At 42.9% G+C, this 21,206-nt stretch overlaps 1 protein-coding gene across 3 annotated transcripts in view; it reads left to right on the top strand.

The window, feature by feature from the left end:
• LOC110522092 (leucine-rich repeat-containing protein 17) overlaps positions 1-9,170 on the top strand; it is a 32,513-nt gene extending 23,343 nt beyond the window's left edge. For 2 of the 3 annotated variants that reach the window (XM_021600198.3, XM_090230204.1), the window contains 4 exons: positions 2,905-3,060; positions 4,231-4,372; positions 4,488-4,745; positions 7,995-9,170. In XM_021600198.3, coding sequence (XP_021455873.3) covers positions 2,905-3,060; positions 4,231-4,372; positions 4,488-4,745; positions 7,995-8,070 — 632 coding nt within the window. In that variant the 3' untranslated portion in view covers positions 8,071-9,170. Of the gene's footprint in view, positions 1-2,904; positions 3,061-4,230; positions 4,373-4,487; positions 6,736-7,994 lie in introns of those variants that run through there. The other variant, XM_090230201.1, reaches the window with a different exon arrangement.
• Positions 9,171-21,206: the final 12,036 nt, after the last annotated feature.

The raw sequence follows: 21,206 nt of genomic DNA, 5'->3' as shown, positions 1-21,206 counted from the left end.
TTATCGGAAGACTCAATAGCCTTGGTTTCTCAAATTACTGCCTCGCCTGGTTCACTAACTACTTATCAGACAGAGTTCAGTGTGTCAAATCGGAAGGCCTGTTGTCCGGACCTCTGGGAGTCTCTATGGGGGTGCCACAGGGTTCAATTCTCGGACCAACTCTTTTCTCTGTACATATCAATGATGTCGCTCTTGCTGCTGGTGATTGTCTGATCCACCTCTACACAAACGACACCATTCTGTATACATCTGGCCCTTCTTTGGACACTGTGTTAACAAACCTCCAAACGAGCTTCAATGCCATACAACACTCCTTCCGTGGCCTCCAACTGCTTTTAAATGCTAGTAAAACTAAATGCATGCTCTTCAACCGATTGTTGCCCACACCCGCCCGCCCGACTAGCATCACTACTCTGGACGATTCTGACTTAGAATATGTGGACAACTACAAATACCTAGGTATCTGGTTAGACTGTAAACTCTTCTTCCAGACTCACATTAAGCATCTCCAATCCAAAATTAAATCTAGAACCGGCTTCCTATTTTGCAACAAAGCCTCCTTCACTCATCCTGCCAAACATACCCTTGTAAAGCTGACTATCCTACCGATACTTGACTTCGGTGGTCATTTACAAAATTGCCTCCAACACTCTACTCAACAAACTGGACGTAGCCTATCACAGTGCCATCCGTTTTGTTACCAAAGCCCCATATACTACCTGTAGCAGGTAAATTTCACTGGTCATCCCCAAGCCAACACTTCCTTTGGCCACCTTTCCTTCCAGTTCTCTGCTGCCAATGACTGGAACGAATTGCAAAAATCACTGAAGTTGGAGTCTTATATCTCACTCTCTAACTTTAAGCATCAGCTGTCAGACCAGCTTACCGAGCTTACCCTGTACACAGCCAATCTGTAAATAGCACACCCAACGACCTCATCCCCATGTTGTTATTTATCCTCTTGCTCTTTTGCACCCCCAGTATCTATCACCCCAGTGTTCATGCTAAATTATTATTTCACCTCTATGTCATATTTATTGCCTTACCTCCCTACTCTTCTACATTTGCACACACTGTACATATATTTTTCTAGTGTGTTATTGACTGTACGTTTGTTTTTGTCGCACTGCTTTGCTTTATCTTGGCCAGGTTGCAGTTGTAAATGAGAACTTGTTCTCAACTGGCCTACCTGGTTAAATAAAGGTGAATTAAAATGAAATTAAAATAAAATAAAAGCTGTTCTTTAGGTCCTGGACCTCTCTGGTCAGGTCGTCCATTATTTTATTAGTTGAATCCACCAGTATTTGGACAAAACACATGAAGCCATTTTTTTGGTGTTATGACAACTGCTTGTAGAACTCTTTTTGATCGTTTAAAAGATCCTTCACCTAGAGAGACACCACTGTCCTCAACAGTACTCCTGTTGGCTTTGGTGTTTGTCATGGTAGCTAGCAATGTAGGTTACGTTGTTACTCATCACAGTTCCAGACAGAGAAGGTCACAGGAAAGACTGAAAACAACAGGGATCTAGACAGCCACAAACCCGGGACAATCCACGGTCCCAGCCACAATGGCTAACCGCGTCACGGGCTGCGTTCAAGCCCTCAAGAACCCCGCTAGCTTGATAGGCAGTTAGCTAGCAGCTAGGCTAGCTGCTTTGTCAAATAGCTCCTCAGACCCGGCCTTGGTCGGCAGGATCACTGGACAGAGAGTAGCAGTCCCAGCAACTGATGCCAACTGCTTCGCTGGATCCAAACTAAAATGTTAGCAAGCTACTAATAAACTTTCCAATACACTTTCCAAAACAACAAACCGAGCTCTCCCTCATTCAACAGGAAGTGACGAAAAGAGCTATGTCTTGACGTGGGTTCATGGTTAGACACTATGGCCATGCCTGGTACATGTGTATCTGCGTATGTATGTTTAGTACTTAGAACCCGTGCTACGAACACAACAGGACAGATGAAAGAAATCACTCCATGTTGTATGTCAGAGAACACGTATCTTTGTGAAAATCTTACTAGACCATGTCACACCACAGGAATGACAAACCCCCATTCCTCTGACGATTCATACAATTAGAGACAGAGCTGGAGAGAGGGAGATCACGGCTGGCAGGTGTCCTATTTTTCAGTCTCTATCACTCTCTTTGACTTAATCCCACGGTTTTATATACAGTCGTGGCCAAATGTTTTGAGAATGACACATTAATTTTCAGTCTGCTGCCTCAGTGTCTTTAGATATTTTTGTCAGATGTTACTATGGAGTACTGAAGTATATTTTCCTCTCTCTCGTTATAAGAGATCAGCGATCTATATGCCAAATCAGATTCAAATCAAATCACATTTTATTGGTCACATACACGTGTAGCAGATGTTTTTGCGGGTGTAGCGAAATACTTGTGTTTATAGCTCCAACAGTGCGCTAATATCTAACAAGCAATATCTAACAGACTACAATCCCTCTGAAACAATAACGTCTTAATTTTATTTGGGAATAAAGTAAACCACTATAAATCTAGGACTGAGCCATTATCAGGGCACCAGGGGATGCTTTGCACAGGGCAATCAGAGGAGTTTCAAACTGTCCCCCTACCAGTTTTCCATCTGTCCCAAACATTGGAATAAAACAAGCCTATATTTGGGGTTCTGATGGGGTTTTGACAGTTGAGCTAAGCTCATGAGGCATTTGGAAGTTATATTCTTCAAGAATCAATGGATACATATAATTAATTCACAAATCCAAAAATGTATGTAGCAATTGCAGATTGCCCCTTTAACTACAGCCATCTTGTTCCATGCCGATCTGTTAGAGGGGAAACTTTGGAAAAACAATTGCGACAGAGAATGACTATCACCCATAAACTCTCTCTGTTATCTCCCCTATTCCCCTCTCGGTCTCTAGATCTGGCGGAGGTTCCTGCAGACATCCCAGGGGACATGGTTCACATGGACCTGTCCCAAAATTCCCTCCGGCGCCTGAAGGCCAGAGACTTTGTGGAGGCCAGAAGCCTAAGGTCACTCAATCTCAGCGACAACAACTTGGAGGACATGGACACAGGTGTGTGTGTACGTGAGTGTGTAAGTGAGAGAGAGGGAGATAGTGAGAAAGGGGCAGAGAAATAGAAAGCCTAATTATAATATCAACCTGTTATGAGTGGGAGTCAGACAGGTAGAATATTCCTTAACCAGATCATGGATAAATGAACCATATGTTTACTATTCACTGTGATATCCAGAAGAAACCTATAAACACAGTTGTGTATCCCATCAGCAGATGAATAACACATGGGAGGTTTGAAGCATTTTGCATTGCCAAAGAACTAATTCTGTTTGAATCCACAGAAGTCTTGGAAGTGCTTAAAAAAGGGAAGAAAATATTATATTGAAATAAATGTATATATTGAAATATAAATCGCAACATACAACAATGAAGATTTTACTGAGTTACAGTTCAAATAAGGAAATCAGTCAATTGAAATAAATTGATTAGGCCCTAATTTATACATTTCACATGACTGGGAATACAGATGGGCATCGGTTGGTCACAGATACCTTAAAATAACTACGCCTCATGATCTCGTCACGGTATTTCTGTGCAAATTGCCATCGATAAAATGCAATTTTGTTCATTGTCCATAGCACATGCCGGCCCATACCATAACCCCACCACCACCATGGGGCCCTCGGTTCACAAAGTTGACATCAGCAATCCGCTCGCGAACACACAACCGCAGACCACGTGTGGCTTTGAGGCCAGTTTGACGTACTGCCAAATTCTCTAAAACGAATGAACATTCAATTCTCTGGCAATAGCTCTGGTGGACATTCCTGCTGTCAGCATGCCAATTGCACTCTCCCTTAAATCTGTAGCATTTGGGAGAGATATCTGTAGCATTGGGTGGTGTGACAAAACTGCACATTTTAGAGTGGCCTTTTATTGTCCTAAGCACAAGGTGCTCCTGTGTAAAGATCATGCTGTTTAATCAGCTTCTTGATATGCCACACCTGTCAGGTGGGTAGATTATCTTGGCAAAGGAGAAATGCCAACTAACAGGGATGTAAACACATTTGTGCAGAACATTTGAGAAATAAGCTTTTTGTGTGTATGGAACAATTCTGGGATCTTTTTATTTCAGCTCATGAAACATCGAACCAACACTTTACAGGTTGCGTTTATATTTTTTTAAGTGTAGTTTGACCTTGATAATCACACTTCTCTGCTTCTCAGCCTCCCTGTCTGGCCTTCTCCACCTCCATGAGTTGGACCTTTCCAACAACAACCTGCACTTCTTCCACTATGGTGTTCTAGAAGACCTCTATTTCCTGTCCCTGCTAAGGTTGGGGGGAAACCCCTGGGTCTGTGACTACAGGTGGGTAGAACTACTACAATGCATTTGACCGTGAATCATTCAATGTGTCAATGTTTCAAATGGGCCTGTCCCTCATAAATAAACCATGAAATAAATAGATCAATTAATATTCCAGCATTCACTACCTGGTGTACTGGCTACGTCTGCACCCAGGGGTGACCCACTCTGGCCTGCTGTGCCACTCCCCTCCTGAGCTCAGAGGAAAGAGTGTGGAGGACTATGTTCACTCCTACAACAGAGCCTGCAGCCAGACAGAGCACAGTCAGACAGAATACGGCCAGACAGATCCAGAATTGTGGGTCACATCTATGGAGCTGCAGGAGGAGATGGAACCGGCACATCTGAGAGGACCGCAGAAATACCACGTCACCAGGTTGAATTAACAAACTACCCCAGGATGGAATGACTGACACATTGAACACATTGCCTTTTTATAGAGCATTCAAATTAATTCTGTATTAGATGGTAAACTTGAACTTTGTTCAATATTGTCGATCCTGCTTTGTCCCAAAAAACAAGAAATAACAATCCAAGTAGATATATTGGATTTAGCATATGTGAGAATCCAGAATATAAATGTGGTGTGTATAGACCGTATATAATTTGGGAAAGAAAAAAGGTATATTAGGATGAGCTATATCTAGAATACAATATATACATACACAGTGAGTAAACAACAGTATATAAAACAGAATATGAGGTGACCAGCATTCAATACATATTTTTGGGGCGGCAGGTAGCCTAGTGGTTAGAGCTTTGGGCCAGTAACCCGAAAGGTTGCTGGATCGAATTGACAAGGTAAAAATCTGTCGTTCTGCCCCTGAACAAGGCAGTTAACCCACTGTTCCTTGGTAGGCCGTCATTGTAAATAAGAATTTGTTCTTAACCGACTTGCCTAGTTAACTAAAAATGGCTCTATATAAAATGGGGCATTAGTCTGTAGGCCTTGATTTACTGCAGGTCTACTCAAACTTTTCACCCATACTGTTTATGCCATTTGCACTCCCATTGTGAGTCAATCTGAATCCATTTCATTTTGAGAGCACACAGCAGAACAATCTCTGCCCACATTCCTCTTGCTATTTCCCACAATTATATTAAGATTTTGCCTTTAAAAAAAATATTGAACAAACTGTCAAAGCATTTAGGAGCCCTGCTCCTTTCCCAAACATAGTCATGGCCCAGGAATATTTATTTGGCAAGATGTTTGATTTTTTAAAAAAAGCATAGTAATCTCTGCCAAGAAATACGCCTTGGTGCCATAGCTACTCTGTAACTGCTAGATTCCTACAGAATGGTCCCAGACAAAACAGTCCTGTATAATACTATTATAGGTACGCATTTATTTTATATGACCCATTTCCTAGCATACCCCCACACTAAACATGAACCACTGCTGATTAGTTTCCCTGCGGTTACAACACCCCTGGCCCTACAAATCAAAAACAAGGGTCACTAAAAATGTCCTTTGCTAGCAGACATAAAACATACAGGGGTACTTGTTATTATGGGGTAACTGCTTTCAGAAATGGGTCCAGTGACACTATCATCCAGAGAACGAGAGCCATTCCATCCACATAAACCCAATTCAAAATAAAATAAAATAAAGTGCGCGAACGCTGGAAATAGAATGCATATAGTGTGTGATGACGGCCCATGTACAATTAGCACAAGATGCTGCGCGGTGAAACACCACTTCCCATTCATTTCAATGGGGGGGAAAGCGGTGAGAACCGGAGAGGTCGTGGGTCCTTTGGGCGGTGCAAAGGTGGAGTGGGAGGCGGTGAAAAATAACTTTTCCCCAAATGTATGGAAAGTCAGCAGCGGTGACCAATCATATCGAGTGGCTCCCATGACGAATTTGACACTGTGCGACCCAAGGCTGGAGACTTTCTTTAGCAAAGACGGCTGACAAAAATACTAGGATGGAAGCAAATGTAAGTGATTATAACGCCATAACGAATCATGCAAAAAAAAGTACAGTTGACAGGAATATGTCAGTTAATGTAGAGACAAACGATTATGGATTTTTTTGTCATAAAGTTTATTTACGAAAATCGCGATTTGACTGGCTAACATTCGCCAGCTAGCTGGCTAGCGTAATGGGTGTTGTGACATGAGTATGAATTGTCATTCTGGCTGTATGGACTCCTGAAACAACCAACAAACCAGGCTGTCGTCTTGTGAAACAGTGGATGTAAAGAATCTAGCTAGCTAAAGCATTTACTGCACATTTAATGTACAATTGTGTAAGCTTGCCTTGCTGATATTTGCCATGCAATACAGATAGGTGAAATAAAGTAGCTAGTTAACTAATTTCTTGCTTATTGTACAATGGAGAATAAAAAAAACCTGTATGCCTATGGATGTGTAGCTAGCTATGTAGCTGATCTGTGTATGGACCCTAAAACGTTTGGTATACATATTAGTTCAGAACCTAGCTATGAACCTTGGGCTCCCAGTCGACCCAAAGGTTATCTTTAAGAGCGGGTGAGGTGGCGATGACAGGACTGGGGGTTGGCATCCTCTCTCACATATAAAAACATACCTGCAGACGAGAGACAGATGGAGAGATGTTTAAGCCTTGTTTTTTATTTTTTTATTCTAACACTGTCAGTTATCAATCATCAGGAGGTTAAATGCATAACTGACCTTGGATCATTAACTCTGGGACTACTGCATCTCTATTTCAATGTAAAGCATCTCTTTAATAATACTTCCTGTTGACCTGACCAAGTGACCGACAGATGAATGAAGTGTCTTACTGTTCTCCATGGTTGGCCCTCTTGCATATTCTTTGAAGGTGGAAGGAGCCACAGTTATAAACCTGAGCCTGCTTACTGCACAACAATCAGATTGATACATGAGTGTGTAGGTGTGGGTTATAGGGTGTCTAATTGTTCTACATTTTTTTCAATATGGGTGACTTAAAATAACCTGTTTTGTTTTTGTACATATATTACACCCTTACCTACACAGCACCCTCACCTGAGAAGTAGAAATCAAAGGGAGAGAAAATGGGAATTGAAACTGCAGTTGACATAGCTAAGTAAATGGAAGAATACTCTTATTGCAATGTGGATGGGTCTTAAAAGAGCCTTTGGTTGTGCATAGTGTATTCTATGGTGTTGCCAGGGAACAGCACCCTCTTTGAAGAAGTAGGAGGTGAAGATCTCCCGCACACAGATTGCCTCTCTTGCTGCGTTGTTGGACACCATCCTTGAAACATCCAGAATTCTCCTCTGGCACACGGCGGTGAGCTGCAGATCTTCTTCTGGACCTTGTGTTCATCCTCATGAAGTTATGAAGGACATAGGTAGCCTTCACACGCCTGAATTCCTACAGGAGACAGTCCCAGGTGGCCCTGGTCACCCAACCTTGCAGTGCCCTACACAGTAACTGTAGGTCATTGTTTTGAAATAATCACCAGTTACAAGGTATCTGTAGGAAAATGGAAGATAAAAATCTAATAATGACATTACATCACCAGGTAATTGTGGATTACTAAAGTATAATAAAGGTCCAGTCTGTCCAGTTTCTCCAGGTGCATGTGACACATGGCCACATTATTTAGCCTTGTTTGACTCATCGATGATCTAAGGCATGTCTTATGTCTCCTCAGGGCACTAAAACTCCTCTCAGCCTCTACAGAGGAGGAAGGGACGACCAGCAGAAGCCTTAATAAAGCTTCCACTTGACTGAAGAGACCTCTGGCTCCATTTCCTGAATAATGCTAGCAACAGCCGAGCTCATTTGATATGTGTAATTAGCCCCAAACATGGCCAGCTGCACCTGCAGTAGTCTTGAATTAAATTCAGGATACTCATCTACCACCTTGTCCATGTCTCCGCGTAGCAGCACATTTTCAAGCTGCTGCAGCTTGTGGAATCCAGCTTGATCAAACCTCTAAATTGAGTTTTCACTGTGTCCAAGGCGTTGTAGAATTGGGCTCTGTACAGACTGGGCATCCGGATGGATATGGACCACAGCCTGACTGGTGTAACGCTTTGTAGGCTTGCGGATAGAAGACTCTTAACCATCAATATTTGCACGATCTGATATCTCCGTCTTGGTGTTGTTCCTAAGACATAATGTTTCTCCTGGACCATCATTGCAACTGACCTGTAGTTAGTTGGTTACCCCAGTCCAAAGACAGAATATTCCCTTGCGCCCCACCCTTTGACCTAACCCTAACCTCAGGTTAAGACACAGGTGCCAGCCACTAAGCTCAGTTGTGCCAACATTAATTATGTCGTAGGAACAACACCAACATAGAGATATCAGATCAGTCATCAATATTTGCTCCTTTTCTCACTCACCTCCATGTCACCTGCTCTCCCTGCCCTGTTAGCATCCTCATGCTTTCTCTTTACTATGAATGCACCAGTGACCATGAAATAAATATCAGTAAATCAAATCAAATTTATTTATATAGCCCTTCGTACATCAGATGATATCTCAAAGTGCTGTACAGAAACCCAGCCTAAAACCCCAAACAGCAAGCAATGCAGGTGTAGAAGCACAAGTGGTGTTTCTTGCCCTGATGTTCAGGAATGGATTACTAACCATTTCTGATCTGAATGGCAATGATTATTATATCAAGAAACATTGACTCCTCTTGTACTACTGTATACTTTTATCATCTGTTTGTACTCATTTTCTCAACATACTTTTCTTTTCTGAGGTCCCAAAAAAACTTTCAACAAAACGAATGTCACTGCCACCCTTCCTCTTGCTCATGATGACATCACTGAATGAAAGCTGACTAATAAAACTTCTTGAACTTTAATCAAACAAACCCTAATAATGCTATTAATCATAAGCAAGTACAGCTATACAGTATACAAATATGCAGTAAATGAAAGGTACTACTGTCTACATAAATTACACATGCAGCGCAACAAATTATTGACACTTTACTCAGACTTCACATGAGCTTTCTGACAAATATAACGTAATAAAGACATTAACGTTAGTTGAATACGCCCATGGGCATCATTGTTGGTCGCTGGGTGAATGTGTGGCTAATTAACTTCCTATGTAACTTAGCTATGATAGCTAACGTTAGCGATGGTTGATTGATTAGCACTAGCAAATCGGTCTGTTTTCACCAAAAACGTTTGTTTCCACTCCATGCAATCAAAGTAACAGCATCACCTATAAATTACGTCTGAAGCTTTGTTTGATCACGTGGTTTTTGAATCAGTATTTTGCAAAATACGAAATCCCACTGATTTTGCTGTGGTTCCGGTGCTTTCTTCGATTCCAAGTGGCTCTTGAAACACCGACCTTTACTTGACACCATATTTACAATGTAGTTAGGATTATTTAATGTGGTGTCACCTGAACGGTAGTTTAGCAGGTAGAGTTAAAAATCGTTTTGCGACACCATACTTTCTACAAATTGTTGTTCAAACAATTAATTTTATTTAGTAAAGTATAAGCGTCTATCCTAAATAATGCAATACATTCCGTTTTTGACCGCAAAAAAACGGGATTCACAACAAAAAATGGAAGTTGCGAACCTATAACGGTAACTAATAGGAGGCTAACCACTGCGCCTCAGAGATTTAATTAATATTGTTTAAAAAACTTCTACTGTATATGAATATCAAACAATGCTTTTCATTACTGACCAGCAGATGTCACTAAAGTGTTAAAAGCTCAGAGTAATTAACCGTTTTTCGGTACAATTTGGTGAAAGCCCCAAAGGCTTCGGAAAGCCCGTTGCCCATCACTAGTAGTTGCCTACAGTTCTGCCTCCTCTTGCGGCGTGCGAGTCTTCAAATTCAGCGTCAGCACCGTGGCATCCTTCCGTTTATTCCAGATAATTTTTTTAGAGCTGGCAGGCAGGCAGGTAAAACTGCCCCTGTACACTTTCATTCAATCAGCGGGGTAAAACATGAACCAGGGGCATTTTCATTCATTAGACCATTATGTGCCTCAGTTATCTTGTTGAATAGAAGTCTCTGAATATTCTATACAGCATTTAAAAAAAGTTTTTTTAAAGCATCACTTTAAAGGTGTAACTCTCCTCAATGAGCTATTCGCCCCAGATAATCAGCTATTCAGATAGCACAAAGGCAGTCGGTGGTGATGTTACGTTTGATAAAGGAGCTCCGAGAAATGCGTCGAAATCACTAAGCAGTTAACTTCGAAGCAGTGAGCCGATGCATGTATCACTTTATCAGAGATACATCATCAATGACGTCCGAAGCCTCATTTGATCATGTGCTTTTTGAACCGTGTGTTGCAAAATGCGAGACCCCACTGATTTCGGTGGTCCCGGCGCTCTCTTCAATTCCAAGCTGCTTTCAAACACTGACCTTTACTGGACACCATCATTACACATATAGTTAGAATGTTGGACAAAACGTTTCACCTGACAGATAGCAGCAAGTAGAGTAGGGAATTTTATAGAACGGGTTGCTCTAATCCTGAATGCTGATTGGTTAAAAGCTCATTCCAGCCGTTGTCTATTTCACAAGTTTACACCACCTAAATCTATGATGTTGAAATGCCTATTTACTCTGTTCCATCTGACTGTGCAATCGACTGTCTCATCAGCCCAGCCAGGCAATTTATAAACTTGATCTCTACTATAAAAATCAGCTAGAAATGATCTCACATTTATTTTAGACTAACATTTATTAGCAGAGATTTGTATAAACCTTGCTGTCTGTCTCTCCAACATTTGCAGCATTGTTTCAAAATTCAAATTTGATCTCTAGCTGTCTTATAGTAATGAATGTGTCGGGAGTCATAACGAGACAGACAGGCAGGCAGTGTTTCTCAGCCAGTCGAAATCAGGAATCAGCTGGCATAATTTATGTGGATATATATATATATATATATATATATATAAAGAAATGTACATTGAAAAGAGGTCAAACGAAACAAAGTGCAGCTAGTTTGCAGTCTTTTCAGCTTCACTTTGAAGTGATTGTGTTAGCTGTATTGTTGGCTAGCTCCTCTGAACAACAGTGTCTTGACAAGAGAGCACATTTTCTACGTCAGTCACCTCATTAGCTCATTGTTATGGATGTATCCAAATAAATGTCACTAGAAAACAGCTTGAACAAAAGCTAATGCAGCTACTTTGTTGTTTTTCTGGCTGCACTGTTTGATGTGACTGTAAGTTAGCCATAGTTGACTAGCTAGCAAGCAAGGGATAAGAAGGTTGCCACCCAGTATGGCAATGGAACATTTAGAACGTATGTCTGGGTTGCTTCCATAGATACAGAACATCTGTGTCACGTCTCTGGCAACTGAACCGATAGAACAAACGACCAGCCGGCTTGGGTAGCAACCCGAGATTTGTGTTGGGACTATATCTTGTTGAAGGATGAAATACTATGAATAAGTTCATCAAAATAACGGTTTTAATGAAACATTTTAAACTTATTTTTTAAACTTATTTTGTACATAATGTTGCTGCTACAGTCTCTTATGACCAAAAATAAATTCTGGACATCAGGACTGCGATTACTCACCACGGACTGGCAAAATCCTTCTTTTCCTTTAACGAGTCTGACGAGCCTGACGCAAACGATATACTGCTTTCTCGGGAACAGGCCCAGATCCCCGTGATTTGCGTGAAGTGGAGGTGGAGAAAAAAAGGCCGGAGGGCGGGCTGCCTTCTGAGAATTCGTAGACAATCTAATAAACCCCCACTTCCTTCCATTCTGCGAGCAAATGTGCAATCTCTGGAGAATAAAATAGATGACCCACGCAGAAGATTAAACTACCAACGGGACATTCAAAATTGTTATATCTTATGCTTCACGGAGTCGTGGCTGAACGACGATACTATCAACATACAAATGGTTATACGCTGCACCGGAAGGATAGAACAGCGACGTCTGGTAAGACAAGGGTCGGCGGACTATGTATTTTTGTAAATAACATCTGGTGCACGATATCTAAGGAAGTCTTGAGCTATTTCTCGCCTGAAGTAGAGTATCCCATGATAAGCTGTAGACCACACCATTTACCTAGAGAGTTTATCTATATTTTTTGTAGCTGTTTACATACATACCACCATAGTCAGAGGCTGGCACTAAGACAACATTGAATGAGCTGTATTCCGCCATAAGCAAACAAGAAAACGCTCACCCAGAGGTGACACTCCTAGTAGCCGGGGACATTAATGCAGGGAAACTATAATCAGTTTTACAAAATTTCTATCAGCAAGTTAAATGTGCAACCAGAATGAAAAAGCTCTGGACTACCTTTACTCCACATACAGGGATGCATACAATGCTCTCTTCACCCTCCATTTGGCAAATCTGACCATAATTCTATCCTCCTGACTCCTGCTTAAAAGCAAAAATTAAAGCAAGAAGCACCCGTGACTAGATCAATGAAAACGTGGTCAGATGAAGCAGATACTAAGCTACATGACTGTTTTGTTAGCACAGACTGTAATATGTTTCCGGGACTCCTCCGATGGCATTGAGGAGTACACCACATCACTCATTGGCTTCATCAATAAGTGCATCGATGACGTCGTCCCCACAGTGACTGTACGTACATACCACACCCAGAAGCCATGGATTACAGGCAACATCCGCACAGAGCTTAAGGCCAGAGTTGCTGCTTTCAAGGAGCGGGACTCTAACCCGGAAGGTTATAAGAAATCCCGCTATGCCCTCGTACGAACCATCAAACAGGCAAAGCGTCAATACAGGACTAAGATCAAATCGTCCTACACCGGCTCTGACGCTCGTCGGATGTGGCAGGGTTTGCAAACCATTACAGACTACAAAGGGAAGCACAGCCGAGAGCTGCCCAGTGACACGAGCCTACCAGACGAGCAAAACTACTTCTATGCTTGCTTTGAGGAAAATAGCACTGAAACATGCATGAGAGCACCAGCTGTTCTGGGAGACTGTGTGATCACACTCTCTGCAGCCAATGTGAGTAAGACCTTTAAACAGGTCATTCATTCAACATTCACAAGGCCACAGGGCCAGACGGATTACCAGGACGTGTACTGCGAGCATGCGCTGACTAACTGGCAAGTGTCTTCACTAACGTTTTCAACCTCTCCCTGTCCGAGTCTGTAATACCAACATGTTTTAAGCAGACCATAGTGCCTGTGCTCAACAACACTAAGGTAACCTGCCTAAATGACTACAGACCTTTGACTACAGTGCTTTGAAAGGCTGGTCATAGCTCACATCAACACCATTAACCCAGAAACTCTAGAACCACTCAATTTGTATATCGCCCTAACAGATCCACAGATGATGCCATCTCTATTGCACTCCACACTGCCCTTTCCCACATGGACAAAATTAACACCTATGTGAGAATGCTATTCCTTGACTACATCTTAGCGTTCAACAACATAGTGCCCTCAAAGCTCATCAATAATATATCAGGGGAAGGCCCTAAAAATGATCAAAGACTCCAGCCACCCTAGTCATAGACTGTTCTCTCTGCTACCGCATGGCAAGCGGTAACAGAGAGCCAAGTCTAGGACCATGAGGCTTCTAAATGGCTTCTAACCCCAAGCCATAAGACTCCTGAACACCTAATCAAATGGTACCCAGACTATTTGCATTAACCCCCCCCCCTCTCTTTTACACAGCTGCTACTCTCTGTTGTTATCATCTATGCATAGTCACTTTAATAACTCTACCTACATGTACTTTATTACCTCAACTAACCGGTGCCCCCACACATTGACTCTGTGCCGGTACCCCCCTGTATATAGTCTCGCTATTGTTGTTTTACTGCTGCTCTTTAATTACTTGTTACTTTTATTTTGTATTCTTATCTGTAATTCTTTTAAACTGCATTGTTGGTTAGGGGCTCGTAAGTAAGCATTTCACTGTAAGGTGAAACCTGTTGTATTTGGCACATGTGACTAATAAAATTTGTTTTGATTTGATAAGCTTCTGTCTTAAACATCCAAAATAATGCAATATATAGTTTTTTTATATTGTAAACTTGAAGGCAAAAAAGGGAAGAATTATGTAAAATGCGAACCTGAGATCCCTACTGATTGATTTTTGGCTATGGAGTTTTGACAAAAACAGTGGCAAATATTTTTCACTTCTGATAATCAGATGCTGCTATATTGCTGATCAGCATATGTCACTACTGTGCATTGTGAACAGATAATGAAGCTCAGAGTATTTAACTGGTTTTCAGCACATTTTGGTGAAAGTGCCGAAGCCTTTAGAAAGCCTCAGTTTCCCATCACTAGCAGTCAGTGACACTGGACAATAATATCAGCCTCCCAGGGCCTGTGCTACCTGAAACATTAGGCAGTGAAAGGAAATCCAAGGGTGTATTCATTTCGGAAACGGTTTACCGGGACGGAAACAGAGCAAAACCAGAGTTTATTTTGGACAAGATCATGTAGGTCCCTCCGCTTTCTGTTCCATTTACTTCCGTTTAAGAAAAGTTTTGCAACCAATCTTTTGACCAATCACATCAGCTCTGAATGTGATTGGTCAAAAGACCAATTAGTGGAAAAACCATCAGAATTGGGCTGCCTGTGTACCTGCAGCCATATTGATGTCTAAGCTGATGATTTACTTTGGAATGGACTAATCAATTGGAAGAGTGGTGTTCTATTCAACATGGGACCCACTTATCTAATGGCTACACATTTCTGTGGGCCTGGGTCACATTATCAGCTGTGTAATCAGCCAGCCAGAGAGCAGTATGACAAAACGTTGTGCAACGTTGAATTCAAAAGAAAAGTTCTGTACTGAACAACCAGTTGAAGAACAGTGTGATCATGATGGCCCAGAGGGAGATTGTGTGGTGTGTGCTGCATGAGTTTTGTGATTTCAAATGGTCACAGTTATCGATCAGGCTACACAGACAAAACGATAGCAAATGTACCTCAAAGGTTGCTGAAGAGTGGTGCGGGAAACGTGTCATTCAGTTCAAACCGTCACACAACGTAGTAACCACTGAATTGAACTGAATGCACCCCAGAGGTATATAACAAATGGAATCGAACTGAACAAAACGGGGAGGGGCCTACCTGAATTTATGCAATAGGAACTTTAGTTTTTGTTGCAAAACGTTTCCTCTACGAAATTAAACATTTTGCTCCGGTGTACACTAATGAATACATGACCCCAGCACTCTCCCAGTTAAGGCAGAAAGGCTCTCACAGGGACGTTCTACTGGGCTGGTATCTCACTCCATAGCTGCTGGGAGTTTCTAGTGTGGTGGCGTATCAGAAGACTGCTATGGCTCCTGAGCTCACTTTCAGGTAAGTTCAATTGCTGAATTAATTGTTTTCTGTTTGTTTGTAAGTTGGTAAAGTGGTTTATGGTGGCCTATTTCTAATTCCAATGTTTTACAGGGCCTTCTGGATTTGTTTTCTATTGTTTGACAGTGCTAACCGTTTACCTGCCCCAAAAGGTGTGAATTCTGCAGACGCTGTCCCATTTGCATTGACCAGAATAGTACAGCAACCTTAATAATATTAAACCATGTGTGAAAATCATTCCACGGAGTGATGATTGTCTGCGGGTTCTCTTCCCCCTTGTACTTGATGGAATAATTAAGGTCGCTAACCAGTAAGGCACTCCCCTCACTTGGTTGTTTAGGTCTTAATTGAAAGGAAAAACCAAAAACCTGCAGACACTCAGTCATCCATGGAATGAGTTTGACACCACTGGGCTAAACTTTACACCTTGTTTGTCCTCAGGAAACCCTGTTCTGCGTGAATATCCTTTCAGTAACATTGAGTCCAACATTTATGGAGATGTGCCTGCCCCGTATGGAGATGCCTCAGGCCTCCTGAACTCTGGAGGCTTCCCAAGGTCTGGTTCGGACTCTAGCTCTGCTGGCATGAGCTACCAGTTCAGTGGAGAGAAACCAGCCCCCAGCTTTGTCTCTGTACAGAGAGAACCAGTCCCCCAATCCCAGGAGCCTGGGCAGTACACCCAACTTGTGTCCACTCCAACTAAACCAAAACCTATGCCAAGCGGATTAAGCCTCACCAAGGGTGGAACTGTCCCAAACGAATATGAGCCAAGTGAAACCGTGGAGCAGGCTAACTACCCCAGTCACTCCAGCGTTTATCACAATAATGTTTCTAGCCATTCTGGATCTGCCCAGACCGGAAACTCCACAGGGCACGAGCCCAATGAGTTTCTCAGCTCCGTCCGACACCTTTGTTCAAGAGCCTGAATATGCTAGCACTGGTAAGGATGTCCAACCTCCCTACAACCCTTTGCATGAGAGGCCAGCACTGAGCAGCATTGTCAAGGATGTCAGTTTTGCAACCATTCATGATTTAAAACAATTTGTGAAGTCTGAGGAACAGCTTCCTTAAGCCATATAGACCTTTCCAAACAATCTTTGACAACAATGAACAAGTCCCTGGCATTCAGCTGACAAGCCAAATATCCAAAACCGTCCCTATTGATCAAAGGCATGGCCAAAATGGCTACAGTTCAACCTGGGGTTTGAGAGAGCCAGTCCATACTGGATCCAACCAGAATTAATGGGTCACAACCATAATCCTACAGCCCCATTAGCCTCTCCAAAGCCCCAGTGCAAGGACATCTGTCCCTGATCCTCTCATCTATACCCAAGATCCAGATTCTCACAGTGGTTATTATGGCCGTAAATGCCCTGATCCTATACCCTGGTATCATTCTAACTAAGTCCCTGCAGGGGAATCTGTTTCAAATACCTATGGAAGCCTTGCTAATGCTGGCTCAACCTTTGGAAACGATAGTGGTGCTAATTTTGCGGCCCAGACTGAACAAGTCCCTAATGTCAAGAAGCCGTTCAAAGTGTAAAAAACTGGCTATGCCCATACTGTACAAAGGCCTTCCCCTTCCAGTTCTTCCTCTGGCCAGGATGGACAAGTCTTGTCTTCCAAGAGTGGTGGCTACCAGAGTGCCCCAAGACTCAGCCCCCCTCCCCTCGCCTATTCATCCCATTCCCTTATCCCCTGGGTCATGGGAAGACTTCTCCATCTGAATTCTACAAATCTGCACAAACTGGTCATGTCCCTATTGTGCAGAAAACTTCCCTGTCTAGATATTTCTCTGTTCAAGGCTCTCCTAGCAGTAGTGACTATGTAAGTACCTCAAAAGTTAATCCAGCTATCCAATTTCCCAAGCCCACAAGCTACCAGCCAGGTCCCAGGAAGATGTCTCCATCCGTCTCTGAGCAGCGCCAGCAAATCCCCATTGAACAAGGAACCAAAAATGTAGCCTACAAACCATGTAGTTTTCATAATGCCGACTCTAGCTTTGGAAGCTATGCAGCTGTCTCTATCAGTTATAATGCTCAGGGTGATCAAGTCCCCAATGTTCAGTGGTCAAGCAAAGCATCCCATACTGGCTATGCCCCTAATGTACAGAAACCTTCCCACTCTTGCACTGGACAAGGTGGTCCTTACAAAACTGGTAGCTATGTAAGCGACCAAAAGATCAAACCCCCTAGCCAATCAATCTTATTTCCCAAGTCAACAAACTACCAGTCCTCTGGTCATTCAGTTTCTGAGCAGCAGAACAAAGTCCCAATTAATCGGACTCAGAAGCCCAAAGACATGACCTCCAGACCGGGGTCCAGCTTCCTACATCCAGTGGCTTTGGAAACTATGTAGGTGACTCTAGCAGTTTGGATGCCCCTAATGACATAGTCCCCAATGCCCACCTTAATTTGGGCTATTAGTATGTCCACTACATGAAATCCAAATAAACATTATTTAAATTACAGGTTGTAATGCAACAAAATAGGAAAAACACCAAGGGAGATGAATACTTTTGCAAGGCACAGTAAACGTTAGCTCAGGAACATTGCATCAGGCACCTGGGGGATTGTCTGAAACGAGCCACCCGGACAGCTGATGAAGCTGTGGGTTTGCACAACCAAAATCATTTCTGCAGAAACCGTCTCAGGGAAGGTCATCTGCATACTCGTCATCCTCACCAAGGCCTTGGCCTGACTGCGTTTTGGCGTCGTAACAGACTTCAGTGGGCAAATGCTCACCTTTGATGGCCACTGGCACTCTGGAGAAGTGTGCTCTTCATGGATGAATCCAGGTTTCAACTGTACTGAGCAGATGGCAGAGCGGTTAGTGGGCGAGCGGTTTGCTGATGTCAACGTTGAGCAGAGTGCCCCATGATGGCGGTGAGGTTATGGTTTGGCAGGAATAAGCTACGGACAATGAATACAATTAAATTTTACCTATGGCAGTTTCAATGCACAGAGATACAAAATCCTGAGACCCATTGTCGTGCCATTCACCCACCGCCATCACCTGTTACAGCTTGATACTTTACAGCTCCATGTCGCAAGGATCTGTACACAATTCCTGGAAGCTGAAAATGTCCCAGATCTTCCATGGCGTGCATACTCACCAGACATGTCACCCATTGAGCATGTTTGTGATGCTCTGGATCGATGTGTGCGTCATCGTGTTCCCAGTTCCTGCCAATATCCAGCAACAACAATCTTCAATGATTGTGCGAAGTCACAACTTGCAGACTTGTTTACGTGTTGCTGTGTGTTTTGTTGCCAACCTTACGTCAGGACCTCAGGACCTCCAACAGCCGAAGCTAAGTAGTAACATTAACATGATGCCTTCTAATTGCAGTCGCTGTATTCATAATATACAGGAGAACGATCACCTTACGGCGAGGATAGCTGTGCTACAAGCCCAGCTTCAGACGCAATCGTTAGGAAAGGGTCATTTCAGTGTAGGAAAGAATGAAACAGCGTCTGTGCCACCAGTAAGTACAGATAGTAACGTTAGTATAAATCCCCTCACACGGTCCCAGCAGCCGGACAACTTTTTCACAGTTTCTGGAGGGAAATGCTGTAGGAATGCTCAACCGGTGTCGCTCATTCAGCCGACAGAAACTTTCAACCGGTTTTCCCCATTAAGCAACCCCATTAAGCAACCATTAAGCAACCCCATTAAGCAACGAGTCGGAGTCGGAGGCTGAGCCTTCTCTTGTCTCTACTCCTCCCGTTATGGGGTCTGAGACGCCGAAGCTTCCCACCATTAGCTCTGACAAATTGAAAACTCTAGTCATTGGCGACTCCATTACCCGCAGTATTAGACTTAAAACAAATCATCCAGCGATCATACACTGTTTACCAGGGGGCAGGGCTACCGACGTTAAGGCTAATCTGAAGATGGTGCAGGCTAAAGCTAAAACTGGTGAGTGTAGAGAGTATAGAGATATTGTTATCCACGTCGGCACCAACGATGTTAGGATGAAACAGTCAGAGATCACCAAGCGCAACATAGCTTCAGTGTGTAAATCAGCTAGAAAGATGTGTCGGCATCGAGTAATTGTCTCTGGCCCCCTCCCAGTTAGGGGGAGTGATGAGCTCTACAGCAGAGTCTCACAACTCAATCGCTGGTTGAAAACTGTTTTCTGCCCCTCCCAAAAGATAGAATTTGTAGATAATTGGCCCTCTTTCTGGGACTCACCCACAAACAGGACCAAGCCTGACCTTCTGAGGAGTGACGGTCTCCATCCTAGCTGGAGGGGTGCTCTCATCTTATCTACCAACATAGACAGGGCTCTAACTCCTCTAGCTCCACAATGAAATAGGGTGCAGGCCAGGCAGCAGGCTGTTAGCCAGCCTGCCAGCATAGTGGAGTCTGCCACTAGCACAGTCAGTGTAGTCAGCTCAGCTATCCCCATTGAGACCGTCTGTGCCTCGACCTAGGTTGGGCAAAACTAAACATGGAGGTGTTCGCCTTAGCAATCTCACTAGGATAAAGACCTTCTCCATTCCTGTCATTATTGAAAGAGAACGTGATACCTCACATCTCAAAATAGGGCTACTTAATGTTAGATCCCTTACTTCAAAGGCAATTATAGTCAATGAACTAATCACTGATCATAATCTTGATGTGATTGGCCTGACTGAAACATGGCTTAAGCCTGATGAATTTACTGTGTTAAATGAGGCCTCACCTCCTGGCTACACTAGTGACCATATCCCCCGTGCATCCCCCAAAGACGGAGGTGTTGCTGACATTTACAATAGCACATTTCAATTTACAAAAACAAAAATTACGTTTGTCTTTTGAGCTTCTATTCACGAAATCTATGCAGCCTACTCAATCACTTTTTATAGCTACTGTTTACAGGCCTCCTGGGCCATATACAGCATTCCTCATTGAGTTCCCTGAATTCCTCTTGGACCTTGTAGTCATAGCAGATAATATTCTAATTTTTGGTGACTTTAATATTCACATGGAAAAGTCCACAGACCCACTCCAAAAGGCTTTCGGAGCCATAATCGACTCAGTGGGTTTCGTCCAACATGTCTCTGGACCTACTCACTGTCACAGTCATACTCTGAACCTAGTTTTGTCCCATTGTCACGGCTTTCTTCTGTTGAAGGAGAGGCGGACCAAAATGCAGCGTGGTTATTTTGATACATCTTTAATGAAGATGCTAAATGAACACTATACAAACACAAGAAACGTGAAAAACCGAAAACAGCCCTATCTGGTGTAACAAAGACAGGAACAATCACCCACAAAACCCAACACCAAACAGGCTACCTAAATATGGTTCCCAATCAGAGACAATGACTAACACCTGCCTCTGATTGAGAACCATATCAGGCCCAAACACAGAAACAGACAAACAAGACATCCAACATAGAATGCCCACTCAGATCACACCCTGACCAAACAAAACATAGAAACATACAAAGCAAACTATGGTCAGGATGTGACACCCATGGAATAAATGTTGTGGATCTTAATGTTTTTCCTCATAATCCTGGACTATCGGACCACCATTTTATTACGTTTGCAATTGCAACAAATAATCTGCTGAGACCCCAAAGAAGGATCATCAAAAGT

Source organism: Oncorhynchus mykiss, chromosome 1 (genome assembly GCF_057628025.1).
Source record: "Oncorhynchus mykiss isolate SJ-2025 chromosome 1, ASM5762802v1, whole genome shotgun sequence".
In the NCBI taxonomy this organism is placed as follows: domain Eukaryota; kingdom Metazoa; phylum Chordata; class Actinopteri; order Salmoniformes; family Salmonidae; genus Oncorhynchus; species Oncorhynchus mykiss.
The sequence above is the reverse complement of the archived record's forward strand: the minus strand, read 5'-3'. Positions and strand labels throughout refer to the sequence as shown.